Here is a 27240-nt window from a genome sequence, read left to right on the forward strand (position 1 = left end):
AGTATAAAAAAACATCATGAAAGATCATCATGGCTCTTCTACTTCTAGGGATTTTTTATAAGGAAAGAGTATAAGATTTACATAAAGATTTAGCCCTCAAAGATGGCAGCCAAATCTCTAACAGCCAAACATTAAAACAACCTAATTGAGTGCTTGCATCAGCAGCACGTATACGAAAACAACCTAACTGGTCAGCAATAACGAGATGGTCAAGTTAATTATAATATATCAAAATGATAGAATACTATGCAGCTGTTAAAAATGTACCGAATGAACATTGCTTAACTAAAAAGCAATTGGTTGAGCGAAAATAGTATGCTAAAAGAAAAATATGATATAATTTATTTATTTTGATTTATTTTTATTTTTTTGAGAGAGAGCGAGAGAATGTGTGCACATGAGCAGAGGAGGAGTAGAGGGAGAGGGAGAGAGAATCTTATGCAGCCTGATGCAGGTCTTTATCTCACAACCATGAGATCATGGAGATCATGACCTGAGCCAAAATCAAGAGTCAGATGCTTAACCAACTCAGGCCACGTAGGCATCCCTGTTATAATCTTTTTAGATTAGGTATGTGCACCTGTGTGTCTGTGTGTGTGTGTGTGTGTGTGTGTGTGTGTGTGTGTGTATACACACACATTTATTTATTTAAATGCATATATGCAGAAGAAAATACATAAGTGGGCATGCAGTTATCTGAATTGTCTCTTTTCTTCATTTTTCTCCATATCTGAATTTTCTGATTTGTCTATGATGCATATTAATTGTTTCTGAAATAAACATATAAAAACAGACATAATAAAAAAATCCACAAGACCAACATAGTCTTTCTGAAGACAATTAAATAAAAAAAAAGTGCCCCTTAAATTTTTTGATGAAACAGGAAATCCCTGTGAGTTAATATCGGTTGATAATGGTAGGTCGAAATGGAGAGAAAACATCCATACTCAAAAATTCATCTGATTGGTATTTTCTCATCTCATGTATCTGTTAGGGTTCCCCCCCGCTTTAAACTAAACAGTCCTTCTAATAAGCACTAAAAATTAAAAAGCCAATATTGAGATTTTTTTCCATCTATGCAACTGATTCTTAGAATATATTGCCTTTTCTTTTAGATCAAAGCATCAAAATTGCCTTTGATCCAAAACAGCCATGTAGTGCCAGCATTTACATCTGAAGTCAACCTATTTATAATCACAGGGTTCTTTTTTTTTTTTTTAACATCTGATTTTCTTTTTATCCCTATGATACAAAGGCGACTAGTGATAGTACAATTCAGAGAACAGCATCTCTGCTTTGTTTTGGAAGCCATTTTCTTTACTAATACAGGACATTAAAAATGCAAACACCACAGCTAGTCAATCAGGAAAACAGCGTTGTGAATGTCAGGGCTCGGAGGGTACAAATTAGGGAATTCATTTTTCCCTTAACAGAAGTATATTCACTAAGTAATTTGCTTTCTTTTAACTAGAGTTATCCCCTTCCATTAACTGGAGGAGTGAGTCCAAATTAAAATCGCTATTCATCAATTACTGCTGGAGGCACACTCCAGCCTCGTGTTAGGACCTAGGCAATAAAACTCATCAACTGCCATTTTCATCATTGTTATCTCAGAGCGTTCGAAAGGAACGATTTGGGGTAGGGGAGAAACTGGAAACTCCTCGTTATTGCTGACATGATAGCAAGTATTTTTGAGGATTTTTAATATATTTAAGCAGTCAATTTTTCAGTGAATTCTAATTTCATCCTTGTTTAGTGTGTACTTGCTAGGCACTGGGAATACAGTGGCAAATACAATGACATAGTCTATATCCTCACACAGCTTATGTTCTAGAGGGAGGGAAAGTGAATACATGAGAAATCTTAATTACCCATCATGATGAGCACTTACGGGAAGGGGACGGGGTCTGAGAAAGAATAATAGGAAGATGCCGGTCCACCTGGTGAGTCTGGGATCTCTTCTTTAAGGAAGTTACATTTAAGCTTCAACACAAAGGATGGGAGGTCATGAACATTCCTCATAATACGCTTCTCTCAAAGAGTATTGTATTAGCATCCCGCTTTCCTGATGTTCCTCCTATCTCCCCAGCCATTCCAACTTCAGCTTTCACGGACTCTGAAGTTCCTCAGGGCTAAATTCTACATCTTCTTCTCTTCTCACTTCCAAGTTCCTCCCAAGACAATTCATTCCACTCCTGTGACCTTGGAGAACATCTACATAGCAGCAATTCCCAATATACTTTTCCTGCCCAGACCCCTCATCCTAGCTCTGCATCTACACGTCAACTGCCTACGTGACATCTTCACTCGAAAACTTCATAGGAATCCCAAATTTAATGTAGCCAATGCTAAAAATCAAGATACTTCACTCTCAAATCTTCTCATCCTCTAGCAATCTCCATCTGCCTACACATGAACCTTCACTCAGTTGCTGCATCACCAGTCAAGAGAGTCAACCATGACACCTGTTCTTCATCTCCCTCATATAACTGGTGATTCAACCCTATCTGGTTGGTGGACAGATAAAGTATATCTTAAATTTCATCACATTTTTCCATCTCCCCTGCCATCAGCTCTTCCTTGGACACCGCAAGCTTCATATTCTTGCCTCCACTCTTGCCTACCTCCAATCCACGGTCTTAAATGAAAATTTATTCAGATTACTCTCTGGTTTTAAAATTCTTTCTCTGTTCTGGGGACACCTGGGTGGCTCAGTCGGTTGAGCATATGACTCTTGATTTTGGCTCAGGTCATGATCTCACAGTTTGTGAAATCGATCCCCGTGTCGGGCTCTGTGCTGACAGCATGGAGCCTGCTTGGGTTCCCTTCTTACAATTCCTTCCTTTCTTAAAAAAAAAAAAATGGGTATGTTCTGTTTCTTCCAGCCGAAACATCTCAGGTCTCCCTGCTACACATTCTCTGAGTGCCATACTCTTTTCTGTATCAGATAGGAGTGCATTTGGCTACAAGGGACAGATCACCCAGTGGAAGGGATTTCAGCAATAAGGACAATAAATGACCTCACATCACAAAACGGTTGCAAAGTAATCACTTCCAGCATCAGCACAACATTTCAAAATCATTATTCAAGATGGAGACTTTTCCCCTTTCTGCTCTGCCATTCTGCGCATGCCCACTCTTTGATGGAGGGTCATCGTCGTACGGCTGCAAGGCGGCTATCAGAACTCCACACATCATGCCCTGACCCAACTTCATTCAAGGTAGAAAAGGGGAAAGGATGCTTTCCTCTTGCGTGTATCACCCCCAGCTGCAGGTAAAACACTTCTCAACAGTCCTCACACTTCCTCTATCCTGTACCGACCACAGCTGTGTCGTATTGTGGCTCATACTGCAAGGGAGACTGCTTAGATAGTTCGGGAAGGAGAAAGGAAGGCGGTTGGAATGGCTAGAGTATATATGATCAACAGTGTCTGACACATTCTTCGGAGCGCTTACTAAAATAATAATAAAAGAATTAAATATGAACATTTTGTTCATCGTCTCCTCGGTAAGATTATAAGCTCTTTGACTACAGGGAATGTGCCCGTTTTATAAGCCCCAAATTAGCACAGCACCTGGCCTACCCAGGAAGTCAGTTAGCATTGGCTGAATAATGAATGAATCAATACAAAAGAGAACAGAGGCAGAAAATAGGTGCAAAAGGGACAGAAAACTGCCAACGCAAAACTTGCTTCCGCTGACTGTCCTCTCTCAGCTCTCATGGTTCCGCTCTCCATTCCAGTTAATTTAAAAACAATCCTTTATGTGAAGGGGCGCCAGTGTGGCTCAGCTGAATGTCTGACTCTTGATTTTGGCTCAGGTTGTGATCTCAGGGTTGTGGAATTGAGCCCCGTGTTGGGGTCTCCACTGAGCATGGACCCTGCTTAAAAGTCTCTCTCCCTCTCCCTTTGCCCCTCCCCAACTGGTGTTCTCTCTCTCTCTCAAAAAGTAATAGTAATAATAATAATAATAAAATCATAAAAACAATCTTTTATTTTTAAGAGAAGCTTAAAACTTTTGGGGCACCTGGGTGGCTCAGTCCGTTATGTGTCTGACTTTGGCCCAGGTCATGATCTCGAGGTTCTTGAGTTCAAGCCCTGCCATCAGGCTCTGTGCTGACAGCTCAGAACCTGGAGCCGACTTCAGATTCTGTGTCTTCCTCTCTCTCTGCCCCTCCCCTGCTTGTTCGTTCTCTCTTTCTCTCCTTCTCCCTCTCCCAAGTAAATAAATAAACTTTAAAAAATCAGTAAAAAAAAGGCAACTTTTAATAACGTTCAATTCTTTGCACAACAAATACAATTTCCGCAACTTTTTAATTCCTGCCATGGAAGTCGACCTGGGTATTGTTTTTTATTGAGATCCAGGAATGAATTCTTTACAAAAATAAAATAAAATTGTCACCCCTTTAATAGAGTTAGACGATGCAGAAAATTTTGAATTGCATCAAGTACATAAATGCAAATCAATTCTTGGCTAAAATATCATTCGACAAGAAAAATGTATAAAAGCCAGAAAGTTATTTAAAAGAGCCGTCATCAAATTTTTGGTCTAACTTTTCCACTCCTGAGAGTGTCACGCCAACAGATAAGGATGTCATTCAGATTGGCGGACTGGGGAGAAGGCAGATGTAGAATGCCAGGCACAGAAAGGATGCTTAATATATTTTTGTTCTTATGTCTAGAGCAAAGGAAAACCTGGGCTTATTCCTAACTCTGTCATGTCCTAAATACGTACCACAGGCAAGCCGAGGATGTTCCTTAGTTCATGAATGATAATATTAAACTACCTTTCAGTTATAAAACGAAATAACAACTTGAGAAGTTACATGCAAAAAAAAAGAATGGTGTGAAATACAACCGACAGTAGACAACCTAATAAAATAGGAGGCAATAAATTCATGGTTCTGAGAGTATCTCTATTTCCACAAGCAGAATCGGTTTTTGTAGCTTCTGATGGATACCGAAAGGGAGGAAGAAATTGTACTTAGTCCTAGGTTCTTCTAACTGGACTCTAAATTACATTTCCCATTTAGGGGCGCCTAGTGGCTCAGTCGGTTAAGGGTCCGACTTTGGCTCAGGTCATGATATCACAGTTCGTGAGGTTAAGCCCCACGTCAGGCTCTGTGCCGACAGCTCAGAGCCTGGAGCCTGCTACGGATTCTGTCTCCTTGTCTCTCTGCCCCTCCCTTGCTGTGTACTGTTTCTCTCTCACACTCTCAAAAATAAATAAACGTTAAAATTTTTTTTAAAAAAAGAATTAAATTTCCATGAAGACAGATTAACAAGAGAGAAAAACCAAAGTTTTATTATGGGCACATGGAGGCCGAAGAATGAGATCGCGACCCAAACAAATGACGAAGGCGGTTTTTACACATTTTAGACAATGAGACAATACATTTGTGAAGCCTTGACACGATAAAGAAAACGTGTTTGGAAATTTTAACTGGTTAGGAATTCTAAGTGGGATTTGAGTTGGAGTAGTAGATTAGTAAACAGAAAAGTAACAATTTGTTTGTACAGCTTTCTCCGCTTTACAATTCCTGTCTCTGGTGGTCAGGATGTCTTGTTACTTCTTTCTACAGGGAGGGCACCTCTCAGGTGGGAGATTTGTCTTCTGTTTTCAGGAGGCCAGAGGGGACCTGAGTGTCCTTGCCCTGACTGACTCCCAAGTGGCTTCCATTCAAAATAATCAATATGCCACTGGGGCACATTTTAGGTGGGCCTGCCCTTGGCCCCTACTACAGTATTCTGTTCGGTCATCTCAAAACACAAAGAGTGCGGACATACAAATGTCACAGTTCATCTTGAAAGAGAGTTGTAACTGTCTGCACAAGCAAGACTGGGTTTCAACTTTAAATATGGTTTTCCTTTGAAATAAAATTCCTTAAAAAGAGAAAATGACTTTAGCATTGGCAAAGGGAGTCCCCCTAAGGGGAAAAAAAAATGTAAACAGATGGCTGAGAAAGATCACCCACATGCTGCACACATATCTTGAGGAGGCATTTCTAAGAACGAAGCGGCATTTCCCAGCCTGGGCCACTTCCCACAAGAATCCTTGTCTTACCCGCGGAAAAACACAGGGTTTATACGTGTGGCCAGGGGGGAAGCTCCGCAGCGCCGTTGCGACCTGGCCCGCTGGGATCCAGACTAGCGTCTAACTACCCCCGCCCACCACACCCACACCCACACGCACGCAAAATGGTCCGAAAGACCATAATAAATCAGTGTTCGGTGATCAGCCCGGAACTAACATCTTCCCGAATGCATGCGCTGTTAAACCCTAGCTAAGCATATTAAGCATTCAATTTAATGTATGACACACATCTGTCCCGCTTTCTCAGCGAGCAGAAGTTTCAAGATAACTTCAATCCCAGGCTTAATCAAGGAGAACAAAATCTTGGCCATGTTTAAAACTGAGGTTTTAAAATATAATCCAAATGAGGGCAAGAGAGACCGTTTTGCTGTGACTAATGAGATTATGTGACACCTAAAGCTAAGCCCCAAAATCACCTGAGCAGAAACACTCGATTTTTGTGTGTGTGTGTGTTTTAAATCTGAGCCTCTGTAGTCTTCCTTTTCACGCCACCACCATTTCCCAAAGACCTTCCACTGTATCTGGGTCAAGGCACCGAAACGTAAGCAAAAGCGAGGCCTCCAAAAACACGGTGCTTTCACCTTCCGTAATGCCCCAAGACCCGAAGAGGGAAAAGGAAAACTCACGGATTTGTCTTTCACGAGGAGAGCGCAGCACTGAATTCCAGCCATCAGCATCTTGTGGGGGTTCCAGGCCACAGAGTCGGCTCTGTTGCGGAAAACCAAACGGACAGGGAAGGAGGGAATAAGTAGCTTCTGGAGGCAAGATTACGATCATTAGTAGCACGTGATACTCACACCCAGGTGTTCAACAGGCTGCCTTGTTGGAGCAGTTGGGGGAGTTTGGGGTTTGGGTTGGTTTCCTTTCCAGTAAAGCGGTGACTTTGTCTCTGATCCAGGCAGATGCCCTTGCCTGAACCCGAGGGGCCCGGGGCCTGGAAAAGCCACATTTACCTGTGGATGCCTCTCAGGAGCTTGCGGTGCTTCCTTGACATCAAAGCTGAACCGCCCCACGAAGCCTGTGGAGATATTTATAGAACCACAACACGTTATTTCAATGCCGTTCGCCTGTCAGTCCGCTGTCACAGAAAACCCTGAGCGACAACCTGTATGGTTTCCATACAACATCCAGTGCTCATCCCAACAAGTGCCCTCCTCAATGCCCATCACCCATTTTCCCCTCGCCCCCACCACACATCTCCAAAGGCAAGGGAATTAAAAGCAAAAAATGACCTATTGGAACCTCTTCAAGAGAAAACGTTTCTATGGGGCACCTGGTGGCTCAGTCGGTTAAGCATCCGACTCTGGCTCAGGTCATGATCTTGCAGTTTGCGAGTTCGAGCCCCACAGCTGTGCTCACAGCTCAGAGCCTGGATCCTGCTTCAGATCCTATGTCTCCCTCTCTCTCTGCCCCTCCCCCTCTCTTGCTCTCTTTCTCTCTCTCTCTCTCTCTCTCTCTCTCTCCATAATAAATAAAGGTTTAAAAATTTAAAAAAAGATAAAAAGCTTCTACACAGCAAAAGAAACAGTCAACAAAACTAAAAGGCAACCGACGAAATGGGAAAATACTTGCAAATAACATACACTTGCAAATGACATATCAGATAAAGGGTTAGTATCCAAAATCTATGAAGAACGTACCAAACTCAACACCCAAAAAACAAATAATCCAGTGAAGAAATGTTTTTATTCTTTAGTGCCATTATTGAAGCATAGTTGCCACACCATGTTACATTCGTTTCAGGGGTACAACACAGTGATTCGACAATTCTATGTATTTCTCAGTGATCACCACGACAACTATAGTTACCATCTGTCACCATACGTCGTTATTACAGTATTATTGACTATATTCCTGATGCTGTACTTTTCATCTCTGTGATTTATTTATTTTATAACTGGAATTTTGTGCCTCTTAATTCCCTTCACCCATTTCACCCCCACCCGCCCCTCTCCACCTCCCGTCTGGCAACCACAGGTTCGTCCTCTGTATTTAAGAGGAAAAGAGACAATATCCTTTGCAATGCTGGCATTCTCCCACACACAACATGCCAGGGTTGATAATGAGGTACGGGCTGAGGGCTGGCATTCTGAATAATAAAGAGCACAGTTGACAGGGTGGGTAGAGGGGTACACAGGAACTCAAAGCCAACTAGGAAGGGCTAGGTGGATCCCATTCATTAGATCTTTTCAGCCAAACAGTTTTCAGAAGTATTTGCAAATCAAAAATGTTTGAAGGGTGGGAGAAAGGAAGCCTGGGACTTAGGGAAGATGTCCACAGGAGACGTAAACATTATGAGCAAGGGAGAAGACAGCTGAGACTAGGAAATGGAAGGAAACCCCACAGACAGGAAGTCTGGAGCCAGGAGTGGGGGGGGGGGGGCTGCTGAGGGCCGGTGGGGGGGCGGGGGGGAGGAAGAATCCACATGAGAAATAATGAAGTCAGTCTGGTCCTTGAAATTGAGCAGACTGCTAAGTTTTAATTTGCAGAGTATGGAAGGGTAATGGTTGTGAGGGAATATGAGGGCACCAACTTGGGCCATGTTGAATGCCCTCCATGGTTATCTAGACCACACCACACTGCATTGAGAATGGAGCCATTATTTCCTCAAAATTTTTAATGGAAAAACTAAGGTTCAGAGGTGGTAGGTGAGATCCGGGAGCCAAAGCCCATTCCTGCTTCAGGATAACATCCTAGCTTAGGGCCAAATGGTAGAAGACAGTGTGCGGAGCGGAGAGTGATGGAAGGAGGTGAGTTCAGGAGCCTCACACACCACATTCGAACGCCTTCCCGTCTCCTGCACCACCCTCTGCCTCCTTTTCCTCCCCCCAAATTAAACAAATTCTCACAATCCTAGTGAGGGGCGAGGAAGTTTTGAAATCACATGAACTTCGAGCACCTGGGTGGCTCAGTCAGCTAAGCATCGGATTTCAGCTCAGGTCATGATCTCACAGTTCGTGAGTTTGAGCCCCATGTTGGGCTCTGTGCTGACGGTGTGGAGACTGCTCTCTCTCTCTCTCTCTCTCTCTCTCTCTCTCTCTCTCTCTCTCTCCCTCCCTCTCTGTCCCTCCCCCACTTGTGCTCTCTCTCTGCTATCCTCAAAATAAATAAAAATAAAATCTCATGAACTCTTTCAAGGCGTTAGCTCCATGGTTCAGAGTGGCTTGGCAGGGCCGGGAACAGCTCCTCCTCAGGCTTAGTCCTCAAAAGAGCTGACGGGAGAAGAACAACACCCCTCCGGGCACTGTCCTGCTTTTATTTGCTTCACTTTCTGAACTCCCAACCCCAAACTTGCAAAAACATCAAACCAACTGCCTAAATGATGACGGTTTTGCATCTAAGTGAGGACCGTCATTTACTGAGCTATTACTACATGTTAGGCTCCACAGTTACCATGTTACTTAATATTTTTCTCTTTACCTTTTTATATATAATTTATCGTCAGATTAGCTAACATACAGTGAACATACAGTGTGCTCTCGGTTTCGCGGGTAGATTCCTGTGGTTCATCACTTACATGAAACACCCAGTGCTCATCCCAGCAAGTGCCCTCCTCAATGCCCATCACCCAATTTCCCCTCTCCCCTACCCACCCCCCCTGCCAGTTTGTCCTCTGTATTTAAGAGTCTTTTATGGTTGGCCTCCCTCTCTGTTTGAAACTATTTTTACCCCTTCCTTTCCCCCATGGTCTTCTGTTAAGTTTCTCAAGTTCCACATGAGTGAAAACATATGATACCTGCCTTTCTCTGACTTATTTCACTTAGCATAATACCCTCCAGTTCCATCCACGTGGCTGCAAATGGCAGGATTTCACCCTTTCTCATCGCCAAGTAGTATTCCATTGTATATATAAACCCCATCTTCTTTATCCATTTATCAGTGGATGGACACTCAGGCTCTTTCCATAGTTTGGCTATTGTTGAAAGCACTGCTATAAACATTGTGGTATATGTGCCCCTAGGCATCAGCATTCGTGTATGTTATTCTCTTTGATTAATTGGTTAAGAAATTAATAGCAAGACCAATCTGGACAGGGAGGTGGAGGCAAGGGCGGAATTGAGATCCGGCAGCTTCTAAAGCCCCTGACGTTAAATACGTGCGGTGTTTACTACCTCCCCTGGGATTGAGAATGAAGAGTGGGTAAGACACCCCAGCACGCTTGGCTGGGATGGGAAATCATGCAGTATCCAGGGCCTCTGCTTCAGTGAAGGGCCAGACCAGACGGTTCTTCTAGTCTGAGGCAGAGGGTACAGCAGCATTTGCCGTCCTGGAGGAAGGATAGTGCCAGAGATACCAACTGCCAAAACACGGAAGTTTTCCTTAAGCAGGTGTGTAAAAATACACTATAATTAACCAAATGTAAGGCACTACCAAAGGGAAGAGTCACCACCTTTTGTGTGCCACCAGGAAAGAAAAGAAAAAAATGACATCAACATACCAACTTCCGACGCATTAAAACGGAAACATATGTCATCTATGCAGGGCAAGGAGGTTGTATCAAACACCCTGAAGGGCAATGATTACATTTGTAAAAAAGAAAGAGAGAGGGTGACTGTTTGTAGTATTTTCTAGGGTTTAAAAAAATATTTTACAGAAAATTTCAGACAGGCCGAAGTAATTACTGCAATTTTTATCTAAAAAATTACTGCGAATTTTTATCTTTAAAGTTAATAAACTATCCATGGTATATGAAGTTTCTTCAAGATCAGCTACATGCTCCTTTATTTAAAAAAAAAATTTGTTTTAGGGGCACCTGGGTGGCTCAGTCGGTTGGGCATCTGACCTCCGCTCAGGTCATGATCTCACCATTTGGGAGTTCAAGCCCCGTGTCAGGCTCTCTGCTGACAGCTCAGAGCCTGGAGCCTGCTTCAGATTCTGTCCCCCCCTCTCTCTCTGCCCCTCCCCCCACTCTCAAAAATAAACAAACATTTAAAAAATGCAAAAATTCTTTACAGTTCTTTTTCAGTTTTTTTTTAAACCTTATTTATTTTGAAAGAGAGAGAGAGAGAGAGGGAGAGGGGCAGAAAGAGAGAGAATCCCAAGCAGGCACCGTGCTGTCAGTGCAGAGCTCGATGCGGGGCTCAATCCTACAAACCATGAGATCACGACCTTAGTTGAAATCGAGAGTCAGATGCTTAACAGACTGAGCTAACCAGGCACCCCCCCCTTTATAAAATTTTATCAACAGATTCAATATGATTATTATAACGATATAATGTAGTATTCCATTACATCCAGCCTGTGATATTTTTAAAGTTTATTTATTTATTTTGAGAGAGAGAGAGAGAAAAACAGTGATACTGGGGAAGGGGCAGAGAGAGAGAGGGAAAGAGAGAATCCCAAGCAGGCTCTGCACTGTCAGCACAGAGCCCGGTGCAGGACTCAAACTCATGACCCGCAAGATCACAGCCTGAGCTGAAACCAAGAGTGGGACGCTTAACCCACTGACCACCCGGGGTACTCCCAGCCTGGGATATTAAAGCATGAGTGAACACTGTGTCAGTGCGGGAGCTAATCTCATTAACAGGCCAGATAAACCGTAGTCCAACTTGTCTAATACTACTAGATGTCTACTAGGTGCAAATCAAGTAATTTGTGTGGCTTAAAGACTCTTATAAGAGTGTTTCCTTAAAAAATGTCAACCTTCTTTTATTTTCTTTTTTTTTTTTTTTTAAATCTAGGGAGGTTTTCATTCATACTTATAAATCACAATTCTCTCCGAGCCTCTCTTAAGTCTTTAATCTCACTCCCAATTTAGAAACTGCTGTACTTGCTCTGCTTTCCCTAAACTACATAATCCATATTTGATGTTTCTTTTATGAGAACGGAATTTTTAAGTATAACTGCTGATATACTTGATTTTTCCCCCGCATTTCCACAGTCACAAAGTACTCACTTCATATTATCTTTTAGGACGGAATGTATTATTATGCTCCTAAGTCTATGAAAATCAATAAGATAAAAGCTGAAATGTGAACAAGGACAAATGCGACAATCCCACTTAAAGTCACAAATAATCTACCTGAAGCGTTGCCATCGGCATACTAATAGAGCCGGTGACTCTAGCGAGATTTACATTACTGCTGCTTAGCAAATATTAGCGTATGCTTAACGAAAGCCTTGAGCTGCTGAAAAATTCTCTCTGTAACACAGGCACTGTACTTTGAAAGCATAAAATCATGCAAACTATAAAATTGTGTGTAGGTATATCCCCCAAATGCTTAGTTACCTTCCGTTCAGAAAGTCAAAAATAGCGTTCTTTATTTTTCTGCTAAGGAGGATATGAATCACTCGCTTGCCAGAAGAAAGTTCCCTATGGTGTCATCAGTATGTTCAACCATCACTCCTATTAGGTTGAATCAAACTAATTAACTCCTCGTTTTATAAAAAGAAAAGGAACACCAAAAGCTCGACAAGCATTCCGAACCGGCTGAATTCAAATGATTAACCCTGGATTAGTAGAATTTGAAGAGTTACCTTTAATTAAGGGAAAATGTATTATGAAGAGCCCCAGGACTTACAAAATTAATTAGGGGGGAAAAAGTCCATTCTTTAAGTTAGAAAATTATGAAGAATGCAAGTTATCGCAGTCCCTCTCAAATAATTATCTACGAGGGATCCAGACAAAACCCGCTGTAATTATAGCAGGCAATTATGTAATGCAGCTTTTTGCATTTTCCGGCTGATTGGAATCATGTCATTTCAGAGCTAGAAGATACCTCACAGACCACATCAGCTATCTCCCTCTTTATAAATGAAACCAAAGCCCAAACGGGGGAGGTCACAATGAAGAAGAGACCAGTTACAACCCAAAGTCAAAGTCTCTTGATTCTGTAGTTCAGTGTGCCCCTCACACCACACCTGCATCACGACAGTACTAGATTGAAGGGACCAGAGGAAATGGTTCATGGGAGAAGAGGAAATAAAATAGAATCTGGAAAGCAAAACCAAAATTTACACCAAGTCTTGGCATCTTCTCCTTTATTACCTTATGGAAAATGACATATATATTTCCCCTACTTAGAAATATACGCTTGGGGCACCTGGGGGGCTCAGTCGGTTAAGCGTCCGACTTCGGCTCAGGTCAGGATCTCGCGGTTCATGAGTTCGAGCCCCGCGTCGGGCTCTGGGCTGACGGCTCAGAGCCTGGAGCCTGCTTCGGATTCTGTGTCTCCCTCTCTCTCTCTCTCTCTCTGCTCCCCCCGCTCCTCCGCTCACACTCTGTCTCTCTCTCTCTCTCTCTCTCTCTCAAAAATAAATAAACATTAAAAAAAACTTTTTTAAAGAAAGAAATGCACAAATGAAAGTAGCTGGGACCTCACGTCTAGTTTCTGAGAACATAAAAGACATCCCACCGCAGCGGCAAACAGACGAGGAGGTTGAACCAACGGGTACAGACACATGCACTTACATCCACGTGAAGCCAGAGGCCGTGCCTCTCACAGATGTCCGCTATTTCATCCAGAGGATCAAAGGCTCCCAGCACGGTGGTCCCAGAGGTGGCACAGACGAGAAACGGAGCTGCTCCCTGTGAGGAGGACCCACAGACAAGAACTGTCACCATCACCACTACGTTTGTCCTGTAGCAGGTTGGTAAACAGAATGGTTATACATCCAGAGATCTACGGGGTCCCGTCGGAGGTGACCACTCCCGCAGCGTGCGTTTCAACTTCTCCGCAACCTCGTCCCAGAGAGGTCAGGGAAACTGGGACAACGCTGTGACAGCAGGAGTCCTTGGTCCCAACTTGATACTCATCGTAACCCTTTTTATTCTCATTTTCTTTCCGTAGTCTTTTACGCTCTCAGATTTCCCACACGGAAAGTGAGGATGCTCTGCCCGGTGGCAGGCTGGCATTCTGTGCGATCGCTAACCCCTTTTGGGGGCATGTCACTGGGGCCTGGGTGCCCGCGTTGTTGCGCCTCCACAAAATAACCAGGAGGACGACTGGAAAACAGGCAGCTCCAGGGGCAAACCGTGGAGGCCTGTCTGCCTGTCACTTTGTAAAGTAAGCAGAGCTACAAAACAAGGAGTGTGTGCTCGGGTACAAAGTGGTATCCGAGGGGATAAAGTAACCTCACTGGGAGACACTTGCCAAGATGGGTGCCCCACAGAGAAACCCATTAGAAAGTGCTAGAAAAGAGAACCTGCATCACTCCTACCGTGATTATGCCTCTTCATACAGCCCGTGGCTACATCGTGTAGAGCGAACAGGTGCCCGAGGGAAATGGGGTGGGGGAGGGAGACTGTGGGAACACACGCAGAGATGAATGGCGATTGCAGCCAAGCAAGCCAGATGCCCTGGCCCCATAAAGGAACTTCAGAGCAGCCAGATAGAGGGAAGCACATGAGGTTGTCTACCTCATAGATTCATCCCCGTATGTCAGCAAAGAGGCTCTGCTCACTGTGGAAGTGACTTGGGAGGGAAAATTTGCAGACAGAGGTAGGGGTGGAGGAAGCAGGGAGAATCCGAAGATTCTAGAGCTCCTGAGGAACAAGTGACAAGAACGTTTACTGCCTATAAAAGTAATTTTACCTCCATTTAGGATGGAGTCATAGTTTTCTCTGTTTTATCTTGAAGTTCAGTTGTTCTTACGTCCCATTTAATGTCAGGTGGTGTTCCGGCTGAACCTGACTCATTCCCATTTAGCTGACCTTCGACAGAAGGACGTTACTTCTCAGTGGAAAGAGAAGCAGAGCAAAGACACTTGGTCCACCTCTTTAAATTGAGATGCACGGGAAACAAAGTGATGGTACACAATGACTCCATTTGCCATCTGGGGAGACACTGGTGACACACGGAATCCAGTCCATCCAAACCTGTTAGAGCAGGGCCAGTAGGGGATAGAGACCCTGGGGAACCATAGGCTTTAGGAATTCTTCCCTGTGATCAACTACCAACAGATTATGTCTTTATCATGTCGGTGACCTAAATAAAATGAGACCAGATTTACATCAATCATTAAGAGAAAAAGTAATTTCCTAAAAGCACTTAAGGTGCCTTTCATGTTTGGACTGTTCCTTATAAACCCTATGACACCCTGAACAGTTGTGAAAAAATACCTTTGCAGGCTATTATAGCCTATTAATGAGTTTTCCTCACCTTTTTAACAATCTAGCTATAAATATCAGGCCCAGAAATTAAACTTTTGCAATCTGGATTTAACCTTCCATTTTTTTTCCCCTTTCTCATATCTCAAGCTATCAGTGAGAAAATTCAGTGGGAACAGGGTTGATTGTGTGCTGCTGATGAGGTGTATTCCCTACGAAAGTTTGTCACTGAAAACACTCGTACACAAAAGCACTTTCGAATATCCAGTGGTTATACGAGTTTGATCTTTTCATAAGAACTTCTGATGCTCCTGTGGTTTTCAGCATCTTTGTAATGGCGTCAAATAAAGGTCACTGCTCAACAGATTTTTAATGGATTGTGGTGGGCCGGGGAACTGAATCCCAGCAGAAAAAAAATTGACGCGCTGGCCCCACATCTGTAGCAACACAAGTTAAAAGCTTGAAACAGAAGAGCAAGGTCTGAAGCTACTGGAAAAAGAAGCTAATCGCCAGGTATTATCTCAGAACAGACGCAAGGTTTGTCCTCGGTGAATCCAGACTCAAGTTTTAACTAACTTGAAAGAAAACTGAGGAAACATACCCACTCTCACCCCATCGCCCTACTTTTAAATGTCCCTAAAACAATTTTCACTTTTTCAAAACTCGTCTTTTCAAGTCCTCAACTTCAGGATATGTCAGTTTTCATGTACTTTCATTGTCGAAACAAACACAAATTTGAACAATGAAAGTACTAATGACTGAAGCAGAATAAAACCCATCAAATATGCTAGAGCATGCATCCTTCATGATATTAAAGAAGAAAAGTCGCTTTGGCTATCTTTAGGGGATGCTAGGCAACTAACCCATTAATATGAAAACCGGTAAACAAGGAGAAAGAATAAAACCTTTATCCTGCCCTCACTGTGCCAACGGTTCCTCTTGGGAAACCAAAGAGGAGTGAGGGAAGGTTTTCTTTATGGTAGTAAGCCTGCCATTAAATGAAGGAGGAACAAGGGAATGAATTAGAACATCACCTAAGGAAATAATGGGTGTGGACAGAGATCATCCATGGCAGCAAAATTCATGGGGTGAGAAGCCGAAGCAGACGTCTGTAACTGATGGACCAATAATACCAGAACCCACGGATCAATGGCAGCACAAAAAGAGACAGGAGATGTGTCCCGACTCAAGGACAAAACGCCACCTGTGAAGAAGCCTTCCTGGTAAAAATTCCAACCTAAGTCTCACTGACTCTCAAAATCTCACTGTCAAGTTACAGGGAATATAGAGAACAGATGGATTGTATAGGGAAGGGAACACTTAGATTCTCAAATTCTTGATGTGATCGACAAAAACCACAACGTGGAAAACCCTACAGGATAAAAAACTTGGTTTCTTCAACAGATCAATTGCAGGGAGAGAAAAAAGGAGGAGGGGTAAGCTACAGATTAGAAAAGATTTGTGTGATGAATCAACCAAATGCAACATATGGACTTTGAATCCTTATTCAAACATGCCAACTATTTAAAAAATGCAATAGGAGAAATTTTAATATAGAGTGAAAATTTGATAATATTAAGAAATTATTTCTTGTAATGGTGTGTGTGTTCTTTTTTAATAAAGAGAGAGTATATACCTTTTACAGATATACTGAACTATTTCTAGATCAAATGATACGATGTGTGAGACTGGCTTCAAACTAATCTAGCGGTAGTGGAAGGGGGTGGGGTGTAGACAGAACAGAGCAGGAGCTAACAATTTCAAAGTTGCATGACGGGTATAGAGAGGCTCATTATATTAGGTTTTATATATTTGCAATTTTCCATAATAAAAAGTTTAAAATTCAAGAAAGAAAGAAAGAGTGAAAAGAGAGTGGGGAAGGAGGAAGGAAGGAATTCTATGAACCATACGGAAAGCACAATCAATCTTCCGTGCCCCCCCCCGCCCCCAGACAAGCATTAACGACATAAACAAAGTTCTCTTTGATAGGAACGTATGTAGAAAAAGATAAAACTAGGGGGAAAAGGATAAAATTAGAACACAATATCTGTGGCTCACAGAAGAACAAGCAGGTTGTCATATAGAATTTTACCTGAGAGTGAATGAAATCTGATAATCTGTCTCACCAGACAGCTATCAAGCCCACTTGTCATCAAAATGTTAAACAAAAAGATAAATATAGATCTAAGGACACACAACTAAAGCCAGTACACCTGTAGTAAAGGCAGAATTTTTAAGTACAGAATTTCAACCCAAATGCAATGAGCAAGTATGCTCTGGTGATAAGGTAGTTTTTAGGAAAAATTTAAAATGTGGGGGCGCCTGGGTGGCGCAGTCGGTTAAGCGTCCGACTTCAGCCAGGTCACGATCTCGCGGTCCGGGAGTTCGAGCCCCGCGTCGGGCTCTGGGCCGATGGCTCGGAGCCTGGAGCCTGTTTCCGATTCTGTGTTTCCCTCTCTCTCTGCCCCTCCCCCGTTCATGCTCTGTTCTCTCTCTATCCCAAAAATAAATAAACGTTGAAAAAAAAATTTTTAAAAAATGTGAAGAGTAAAATAACAGAAAAGGATTAAAATAAAAAATACAAATAAAGAGCCTATCCTTCTTAGAGTGTGAACTCGTATGAGGAGATCCTTCTATCCCAGCTCAAGGCTGGGCTTTCTGGTTTTCAGCAGCTACAGCAGTTGCAAACCTGATGCCGTCGCTACATTCTGGAAACACAGGGGAATAGTCTGAAGCTTCAAGAGCAGCGAGAGCTGTGGTGGGATGGGAGGGAAGCAATGAAGCAGGTGCACCTAACCCAGCAGGCTTTGGGTCCAAGAAGCAAGATGGCGGCCACCAAGACAACCACGCCCCCAAAAAGCAGGTGTCAGGGCCAGCCTTGGCTGGAATATGGCAGGTGAGGGGGGCAGGCCTTGCCTTCCCAGCAATGGGTATGTCAGCTTTAACATATTCTGGCAGCTAAGGAAGGGAGGGCATTCTGCCAGAGCTGAAATACTAGGCCCATACCCCAAATAAGGTGATGGGTATGCCATGGCTTTGTGTGGAAGCAACCTGGGAGGGCAGATTGCTCAAGAAATCAAAATCATTGACTGCAACCCAGAGACAACTGGTCTGGCCTATAGAATTCTCAGGCAGTAGTTAGGTAGGAGAGTGGCTACAGGGGTCCTGCTGGAGAGGCTGGGCTCTTCTTTGAAGGCTATTCGAGGCAAGAATCCAGAATATGGTGATGTCAGTGTTTTAATAGGCTCCAGCCACCTGGGAATGAGAACATCTGAGAAGCTGCACAGAACATGGACAGCCAAGCACCTGGAAATAGAACATCTGTAAATGAGTTTCCCTATTTTAGTGCTATCCAGAACCAGCTCTCTTCTCTCTCCCACACACAGAAACGGGTCCGGCTGCTGCAATTCTCTCCTTTGTATCCAGACACATGCCTACGTTCTCCTTCCCTCTTTTTCTCCCCTCTCACCTCTTTTCTGGCTTGCCAGATTTGCTTCTCCAGTTCCTCAGGTATCATTTTACCTCTAAGAGACACAGATTTGAGATGTTCAGTTATGTTTAGTAGTGAACAGACATTGGTACTGCTTTTTAAAAAAGTATGAATTCCCCCTCCGCCCACCAGGCTTCCGGATCCTGTCCCCATTACCTTCCATCTGTTTCCACAAAGCAAACATTCTCTGTACCAATCCCAAGAAAGGAGGCTGCTTTCTTCATAGAGTAATGACACTAAATTAAAAGGGACAAGGGAGAAAAAGGAAAACATGAATACACAGCATGAAAAAACTATTGCCTATTATCTCAAGTCATATGGCTGAGCCCAATCCTTGGAACATGATTCCATAAAAGAAAAAAGAAAGTAGTCACTTAATACAGTGGTTGAAAACATCGACTTTGGTTGGGATCAGAGAGACTAGGATTTAATTCCAGTTACAGCTATGGAATCTTGAGAAAATAATGTACACTCTCCAAGCCTCAGTTTGCTAATTTAAAGTGGGTGTGTCAATGCGAATTCATTTGTTTTTCATAGAAATAAATACATGTAAAGGGCTTAACACAGAACCTGACATATGGCACAGACTTGGTCACTGGAGGCTGTTGTTTTTCCATAACATCGAGAGAAGTTTCTCTTGACGCTATAATAAGACTCAACATTAATGGAAACAGAATCTAGTCCACTGCTGACTCAAAACCCTCCAAGGAGGGAGCAAGACTCTGCTTCGATAACTACAATCACAAACCACAGCAGAATGTAATTGTTCTCAAAAGCAAACAATGGCTTATAAACTGCAGATCAGACACTTGACGAATCTGGCTCAGTATCAAACGTAAGATCAAAATTAGGCATTCAGGAATGCGGCTAAAACCACAATAACGAAAGTAATAGTAATTTATGGACACACTACTTTCTGCAGCCCTGGTGTGAATGAGGCTCAAATGTGGCTCTAATATTAGGTCTGACCTATTTCCTACTGGAAATGGTAGTATTTGCTTTAGATTGTTGGGACTTTTTTTTCCTACTACATAAAGCCTCTAAAATACTTAGCATTCAAACATTGGGGATGTCACTCTTTATACATTAGTGTGGACAGGTGGTCAATTAATTCTGTCTCATGCCAGAAAAAATGAAGGTGCGAAAGGACATTATTGTACCAAAAACCCTTAGTAATTTAATTTGTAGGTATGAATACATTAAAAGAGTAGTCATGCCTTCACACTTAACTTGATATATTCCCTCAAATGTGGTAATTTTTTTCTTCCTTTGTCAAGAGAGTTTTATTGGAAGCTCTTTTTTTTTTAACTCTGTAAAAATAAATGCAGAAGTAACACCATCAGGAAAAATGAAACCAGCCTAAATAATTAATTTCCAAGTATCAAATAGGACACAGCCAAGTGCCTGTAGGATGCATTCATTTCAAATTGTTACAAGAACATATGCATATTGAGGAGTAATAATGTATACGAAAATGTAATTAATTCTCTACTTGCTACATCAGCCCACCACAGCTAAGGTGACACAGCCAAGGTGAGTTATTTCTCACCAGAGACTTGGGCTCTGGCAACCAAACAATTATTGATCTCGTAATAATAAAGTGTAGCCTATCCCACGGACATCTGCCAATAAGGAAAATCCCATAGCTTTGGCCTAAGAAATAGCAAAATGTCCCAAAGTATCGGATCTGCTGAGTAAAAAAACTGGTAATCAGAGCAAGAATAGCTTCAGTGGAGCTATCTTTAGGTACTTCGGGGCAAAGTATAGTCCAATGTCAATCTCGGATGGATAGGGACAGATTGAAAAAAAAAAAAAGTGTCTGCGAAACTGAAGTCTAAACATCTGAAAGCATCAGAGGAAGCAAAGAGCCCTGGAAGGGGGGAAAAAAGGGAAGGCAATGCTTCAGACGTGCTCAGTAGTTTCAAGGAAAGGAAAAACCTAGAAGGTTGGAGTTCAGAAGTAACGGCTGCATTTAGAAACAAATGGCGGCTGCTCCCATCTCCGGCAAAAGAAGGCAGTCAGCCATTCTAAGACCCAATCTGCCCTCAGGTTTCATTCGTCCTACAGAAGACACAAAAATCTCAGTGGGCTTTTATTTCTATCAAGATAAAACAGCAAGTGTCTACATGAAAGACAGGATTGCACTGACGTTTTCCTTTCTGATTGCAGAAAGGATTTTTTCTGTGACCTTGGGCTTCTCGGTGAAGCACCGCTTTCCCCTCCCATAGACGGTGTTCCGGACAATGGGACTCCCTCCTGGTGCTGACTAATCCGCTGCTCAAATGAGCTCCAGGCGGTGGGGTCTGTGCAGGTCACGTGTTGGGGAATGAGGGAGAGGGATGTCATACAAGGACGTCTCCAAGAGCACACAGCTGGCTCAATTCCTAAAGCAGGGTCGGAACCCAGCCTGACATCGTGGGAAGCACCTGCTGGCCCGTGGAGAACACCTGAAATAACATTCAAACTCAGGTCACACTTGCCTAGAGAGAAGGGCCACGGAGAGGGCAGTGAATGAGGTGGTGAGGAGGCACGACCCTGAGAAGCGCACCTGGCCTCTCTCACCCCATCCCAGTCTCCATCCTGCCAGAGAGGACCTAGGCCAACGGCTGGCTGGGCTGGGAGGGGAGAGTTTCTTTCCTCCCCTCACTTTTTAGTAGCAGACAATGATCGCTGCTTTATGCTGATTCCCACGATGACTTGAATTCCAAACCTACGATTTCTATAATTTCAGGGGAATTCATATCTAACTGCTAATCAAGCCATAGATTTATGACCTTTGTTACTTTTCTCTAAATGTCCCCTCTCTTTGGTTCCTGTTCAGCCTGCAGAGGCTGCTGTGGATACACTGACAGTGCAGGTGTCTCTGTTATGATGTTCCAGGTCCGCACCAACAATTGGATTGCAGTCAAAACCTCCGGTATGCAAAAACACCTTCAGTGGAGCGTGCCTATAATCTACATCCGATGGTGCAAGACAGAGATGGAGTGGTTACCCTGAAGGCCTCGTAAAAACTGGAAAAAGAAGACCACCTAATATTGTTTATACTCACAAATAATCAAATAATCAAAATAATCACAGGGCCAAGGGCCAACACCTAAAAGGAAGCAAGAGGGATATAGCAAAAAGACTAACACAGGGTTTAAGACCATTGAGGAAACACAGCCTTCTTTAATTCTTGTGTTTTTTTTTTAACTAATGGATTGCTTTGAAGGTGATCACCAAAACATGAATTAAAATAATGCAATACTATGACTTCAGGCTCTCTGGCAGAAACAGGGAAAGGAATGAGCAACAAGGCAGGGTCTGGATGGATGGAATGAAAATACACATTTGGAGCTAGGGTGTGTTCAAAGCTATGGAGTTTTCCTGTAGAATTCACGTGGTTGTGAGCTGAGTGTTTGCGTCCCCTCAAAATTCATGTGTTTAATCCCTAACCCCCACTGTGATGGGATTAGGTTTGGATGAAATCACAAGCGTGAGACTCTCATAGGAAGAGAAGACAGAGACATCTCCCTCTGTCCACAAGCATAAGCTGAAGAAAGGCCACGTGAGCACACGATGGTCCCCAAACCAGGAAGCAGGCTCTCACCAGACACTAAATCTACCACCACTTTGATCTTGGCCTTCCCAGCCTCCAGAACTGTGAGCAACAAACGTCTGTTGTTGAAGCCACCTGGTCTATGATATTTTGTTACAGCAGCCGGAGTAAACTAAGACGTGGCCCTAGTTCTTGGGTTTCTGGTTCCATCTTCTGCTGGCATGTTAGCCAGGGCATATGTCTTACCTCTTTTTGCATATATAGCTCCACCAGAGATTTTTAAAAACATGCTAGTTCTGGTTTCCCAGCTGCATGAGGTTTCACTACCTTTTCACTCCCAATCTGCTAGCTACACCTGTGTCACTGACCTCTTGCAGGTATGATCTCTATTCTAGGCTTCCACAGTAGAATTCCTTCCCCTTTTCCAGAACAATTATTCCAGAAAAGACCTCTAGTAAAACCAAAGAATGAAGAAGGCAAGAGTAAAAGCCCTGAGCTGATAGCAGGGGCGCTACTGAATCCGCTTTCACAGGCGTGGAAGTGGCCATTCAAACGCAGAATGGACTTTGCATTTCCGATATGCTGGCTTCCTTCAACGGAAATACCGAAGTTTGGAACCCAGAGAGGGGAAGTCTACTCCATAATAATCCCAAAGGACCAAGTATTTCCCCCAGATGACTATATTCCCAAACATTCTTCACTGGCTTCACCGCAAGAAGGTTTCGGGAAGAAGGGCCTCAGGTGGCTGAGTTAAGAATCTCAGATTAGATGATTCCTTCCAGACACTTCCCACACTTGCCGCCCACTTTGCACCGAACCAATCCGAACAAAGGTTAGACAGAGACGGAGGACAACATGGGGGTTCTCCTACCCTAATAACTCATGCTCTCAGAAGAAAATAACAGATACGGGAAAGCCCAGCCGGAAATAACAGAGAACTCACAGGTTTTGCCCGCCTCGGGTGGTTGACAAGAGACCTTGGATTATCACAGAAGGAGCAGAAGCGAAACTCTTCCGGCCAGGGATGTGGGGAAGAGGCAGTGGTGGGATGGACAGAGGCACCCACTGGAATCGCACAAAAAGAGAAAAGGAAAATAGGAATCCCTTTCAGATACGATGGGACTTCAGCTTGTGGGTGGTACTTCCACCCACATCACTGTAGCTAGGGAATTCTCCTACGAATAAATCTAGCACCTCTGTGTATCTGCGATGTGCCAGACCCTACTTCACATGCATCAACTCATTCGGTCCCTGGAACACCCCACTCATCCGTGACTGCTGAGCTCCTGTGCCTGCTGGCTTGCTAGGACGGCCCCAGATTGTTCACCTCTCCCCGTACTCATGCCCTTTGCCAGACGACTTTGCATCGAGGCCCCTTAAGAGACAGAGTCTGTTTTTCCGCTTCTCGGATCTGGGTTCCTTCCCGTCACATAGTTATACCAACGAAAATGTGCCGGTTCTGAGCCTGGACTCAAGAGGCCTGGTGGGGTTCCAGGCTGTCTTCACCTGCGCCCCGGTCGCGACAACACACCTGGACTAGCCTGCTGGAGGATGAGACACGTGGAGCGGAGAGAACTCAGTGGAGTTGCCCCTGTCAAGCCCACTCCTGGATCAGCCATTGGGCAGCCAGCCCGCAGACAGATAAGAGAGCTCAGCCAAGAGCTGCAGAACTGGCCTATCTCAAGGCTCATAAGCACTGAGAGATAGCTATAGTTCTACACCACTGGACTTTGGGATAATTCGGTGCATACAACAGCTAACTGATACTTATTTTAACAAATTAGGAGACTGAGGCATGGAGGAGTTAATCAACTTACCAAGGTCACTCGGATAGTTAGTAGTGGAGACAGGAATTGAATCCAGGCAGCTTAGCTCAAAGCCAAAGCACTTACTTAAAATCGGACCTCCTACTTTGGCGGAGAGTAAAAGGAAATAGGGGATTGTGGCAACACGAAAGCGCGCGCGCGCGCGCGCGCGTGTGTGTGTGTGCGCGCGCGCGTGATGGTCGCTGTTTCTGAATACCTCCCCATCCTCTTGAAAAGCCTTTGTGTTAGCCATTCAAAGCCATCAGTTTTACGAGGAGACGTGAGTCTTCTGACATAGTTGATAAGTTCTAATAAATAAGACACTCGAAGGAGAGATTCACAGAAAGAGATAGCACTTTCAAATTGAGTGTTCCCTTTTCTCAAAGAAAAATGTGATAGACTATACATTTTAAATCAAGGTGATGTACAAAACTGAGTGGCCAGGGGTTACAATATCAAACCCATCAGAATTTCCTTTGGAAGAAAATATGATGTTAGACTTAGGCATATTAGTCACACATGGATAGGATAAAAGCATATCAGACGCCCCAAACACACCAAACCCTCTTAAATAATGCATTCTCAGAAAAATCTGTATCTGATATCAAAAATAATTTTTTTACCTCTGCCGACGTGAAAAGGATTAATCTTGGCAACCCAGACAGCCCCTTTTCCTTAATATCGGGACAGTATTTGTATCTAGCTAAATTCATTGCATACATATTGGACACTGAACCACCTGCAAAAACAAAATTGAAATGGCATATTTATAGCATGAAAGTATAGTTCCCTAAGTGCCAACCACCGTGCAAGACATGAATGGCCGTAGCTGTTCTAGTCTAATGACAAATCTCCGGAAGAGTCTTCTGAGTGCCGCGTCCCACACATCACTCCTACACACTTCCTAACCTCCAGTTCCAGCAATTTCCAACCTCAGCAAAGACTGGCGGTTGGCTCTATTCTCTCATGCCAGAGTTTTTCCAAACTAAGAGTTTCAATCTAAGGACGTGGGCCAGTACCCAAGTCTTCATAGTTAATAATATTCTGTCACCTGATTAATAAAATGATAATACATGCTCGTCTACGGTCCCAATAAAGGACCGTAGGATAAACAAAATGTGATTCAGAAATCTCCTCAAGTAAAATTGACTGAAAAACTTCTAGCCCTTCCAAATTCCCAGGAGCAGATAAATTCATTTGTTAGATATAAATCCTAAATGGTAGATATCTTATTTGTTTAAAATTTACGTCAGTTATTTAGCATTTATGCAAAATGTTGTCACTCCGGGAAGAGGAACACGCCAGATTCTCAACAAATAGCATTATTAATATCCAACCTTTTGGAATATGTAAACCTTCAAGGAGTTGTTCCTCACGTAATACATAAATAAATGTTTACATGTTTGCAATGGAAAGGAGATGGCAATAACTAGCTGTACTTACCTGGGTTAAATATTCCATCCCCTTCTTTCCAGCCAATAAATTCAATCATTTTCTTCAGAACCGCTTCTTCCACTAACAGAAACACTGGGGACACCTCATACGTATAACTAGATAGATATAAAAAACACTTCACTTCTATGACTAGAGTCAAACCATCCCTTTGGTGTCCCGAGAAATGCACACAGAGTTTTATTAAACCAAGTGGCTATGGACCTGTGGGTGGAGCCTCTGTAGAGTCTTGGGCCATTTATCCAATTGGAAATAGAGACATGTGCAGTCAGTGATAGCGCTGGTCATGATTTGATAAATGCCAATAGCTGGTGGCCTTAGGGATATGCAAGCTACTTCAGAAGTCTTAATTTACGGCAAGGGAGAGATAAAGGCAGTGCATCTAGAGTTTTTACATTAGCTATGAGCAGTGGCCACTTTATTCTCTGGATGCTGCTTTGGACGCTGGTTAAAGAAAAACCATTGTCATGGTAACCAGGTGTTACTAGAGTACAACCATGAGTACCCTAACAGTCAGCTCTAGATATTCTACATGGAAACTACGAATCCTCAACTAGGGTTTCCTCTATTACATTCCTGTGTTTGTGCAAATGGGAAGTCCTCTGCGGGGCATCTCTTATTAGGTGATGATTTTATTGCAAAGCACTACCCAAATCCCCTGTCACTGAAGGGTTTGTTGCTCTGGGCTGAGCTGCTGTTGCCAGAGAAACGAAGTTAGCCCCTTGGGAATTGCGTCAGCTTCAGGGAGCCACCTTTCCCAAGGTCACAACCTTTCCTCTTATGACTGGGCTAGCTGGAGGTGTAACGGTCATGTGGACCCAACTCCAGACCACTCTAAAGGGCCATTGTAGCTCCAGAGATCTCCATGGAGTCGGCCAAGATCGTCACTGAGCCTGCATGACAGCTGGACTCCTGTCTCCCTCCACTCCTGCTGCCTTCCCCTCCCCTCACCCATGTTGATCCCAAAGGCATTCCTTAATACACATCCTGCTCGCTCAATTCCATCTAGAGCAGTTTCCCCGAGAACCAACCTGGGAAGGTGACCATGTCTTGTTTTGTGATGTTTGAGTCATTTCTTTCTCCAGATAACCTGACGGAGACTAACTGTCTATATTCTCCTTCTCTGACAATCGGGCCAGTGCATTAAAGTGTATCTGAATAAATGAGTACTCTAAATAAGTACGTTAAACAGACACACTTAGACTTACAGTCACAGGATTTAATGCAAATATTTTAACATCTGGAAGGGAAAATGTTGGAAACAGGGCAAAACAAAAACACGAAATGAAACGAAACAACAAAATAGAACACCACAATGTATCACCTCCCTATGTGCCAAGCACTCTCCAGACATCATGTCATCTTGCAAACAATCCAAGTTCTATTTCCAACCATGCTGGGCAACCAGTTTACACATAGCAAAAGTGTGGGGAAAAGTATATACGTTTATGTGTACCTGAAAAATGGTGAGATAATCATCCGCTTTTTTAAAAAAAATTAATTTTAAGGCTGCCTTTGAAAGCCAGCCAAACTTTGAACCTGAGAACAGGCATGGAAGAGGAGAAGAGGACATCATGGGATGCTCTCAGGACCTCCCATTTCGAGGGGATTGTTCAGCTTAGCAGCAATTGAACGTTTTGTAAACCTCTCAGTGTTTCAACTAAAAGAACCCAGGAAGGAAGGTAGAAAACCCAAGATCCACAAGGAAAGGTTCACAGAGTTGGGTAATTTAACTCTCTCTTCTGGCCTATCTAGCACTTACTTAACTGTTGTACTCACTGTGAGCTGGTATCATCTCACATTACGCACAAAA

The 27240-nt window shown here is 43.3% G+C and overlaps 1 protein-coding gene across 1 annotated transcript in view; it reads right to left on the bottom strand.

Annotated features, from left to right (window-relative positions):
* Positions 1-27240, bottom strand: part of GADL1 (glutamate decarboxylase like 1) — a 169837-nt gene that overhangs the window by 100638 nt on the left and 41959 nt on the right. The window contains exons 5-11 of the mRNA XM_043595602.1: positions 25419-25525; positions 24599-24714; positions 18789-18868; positions 18612-18666; positions 13505-13621; positions 7047-7111; positions 6720-6801 (exon numbers count right to left, since the gene is read on the bottom strand). Of these exons, the coding sequence (XP_043451537.1) occupies positions 6720-6801; positions 7047-7111; positions 13505-13621; positions 18612-18666; positions 18789-18868; positions 24599-24714; positions 25419-25525 (622 nt within the window). The remainder of the gene's footprint in view (positions 1-6719; positions 6802-7046; positions 7112-13504; positions 13622-18611; positions 18667-18788; positions 18869-24598; positions 24715-25418; positions 25526-27240) is intronic.

This window comes from Prionailurus bengalensis, chromosome C2 (genome assembly GCF_016509475.1).
Source record: "Prionailurus bengalensis isolate Pbe53 chromosome C2, Fcat_Pben_1.1_paternal_pri, whole genome shotgun sequence".
In the NCBI taxonomy this organism is placed as follows: Eukaryota; Metazoa; Chordata; class Mammalia; order Carnivora; family Felidae; genus Prionailurus; species Prionailurus bengalensis.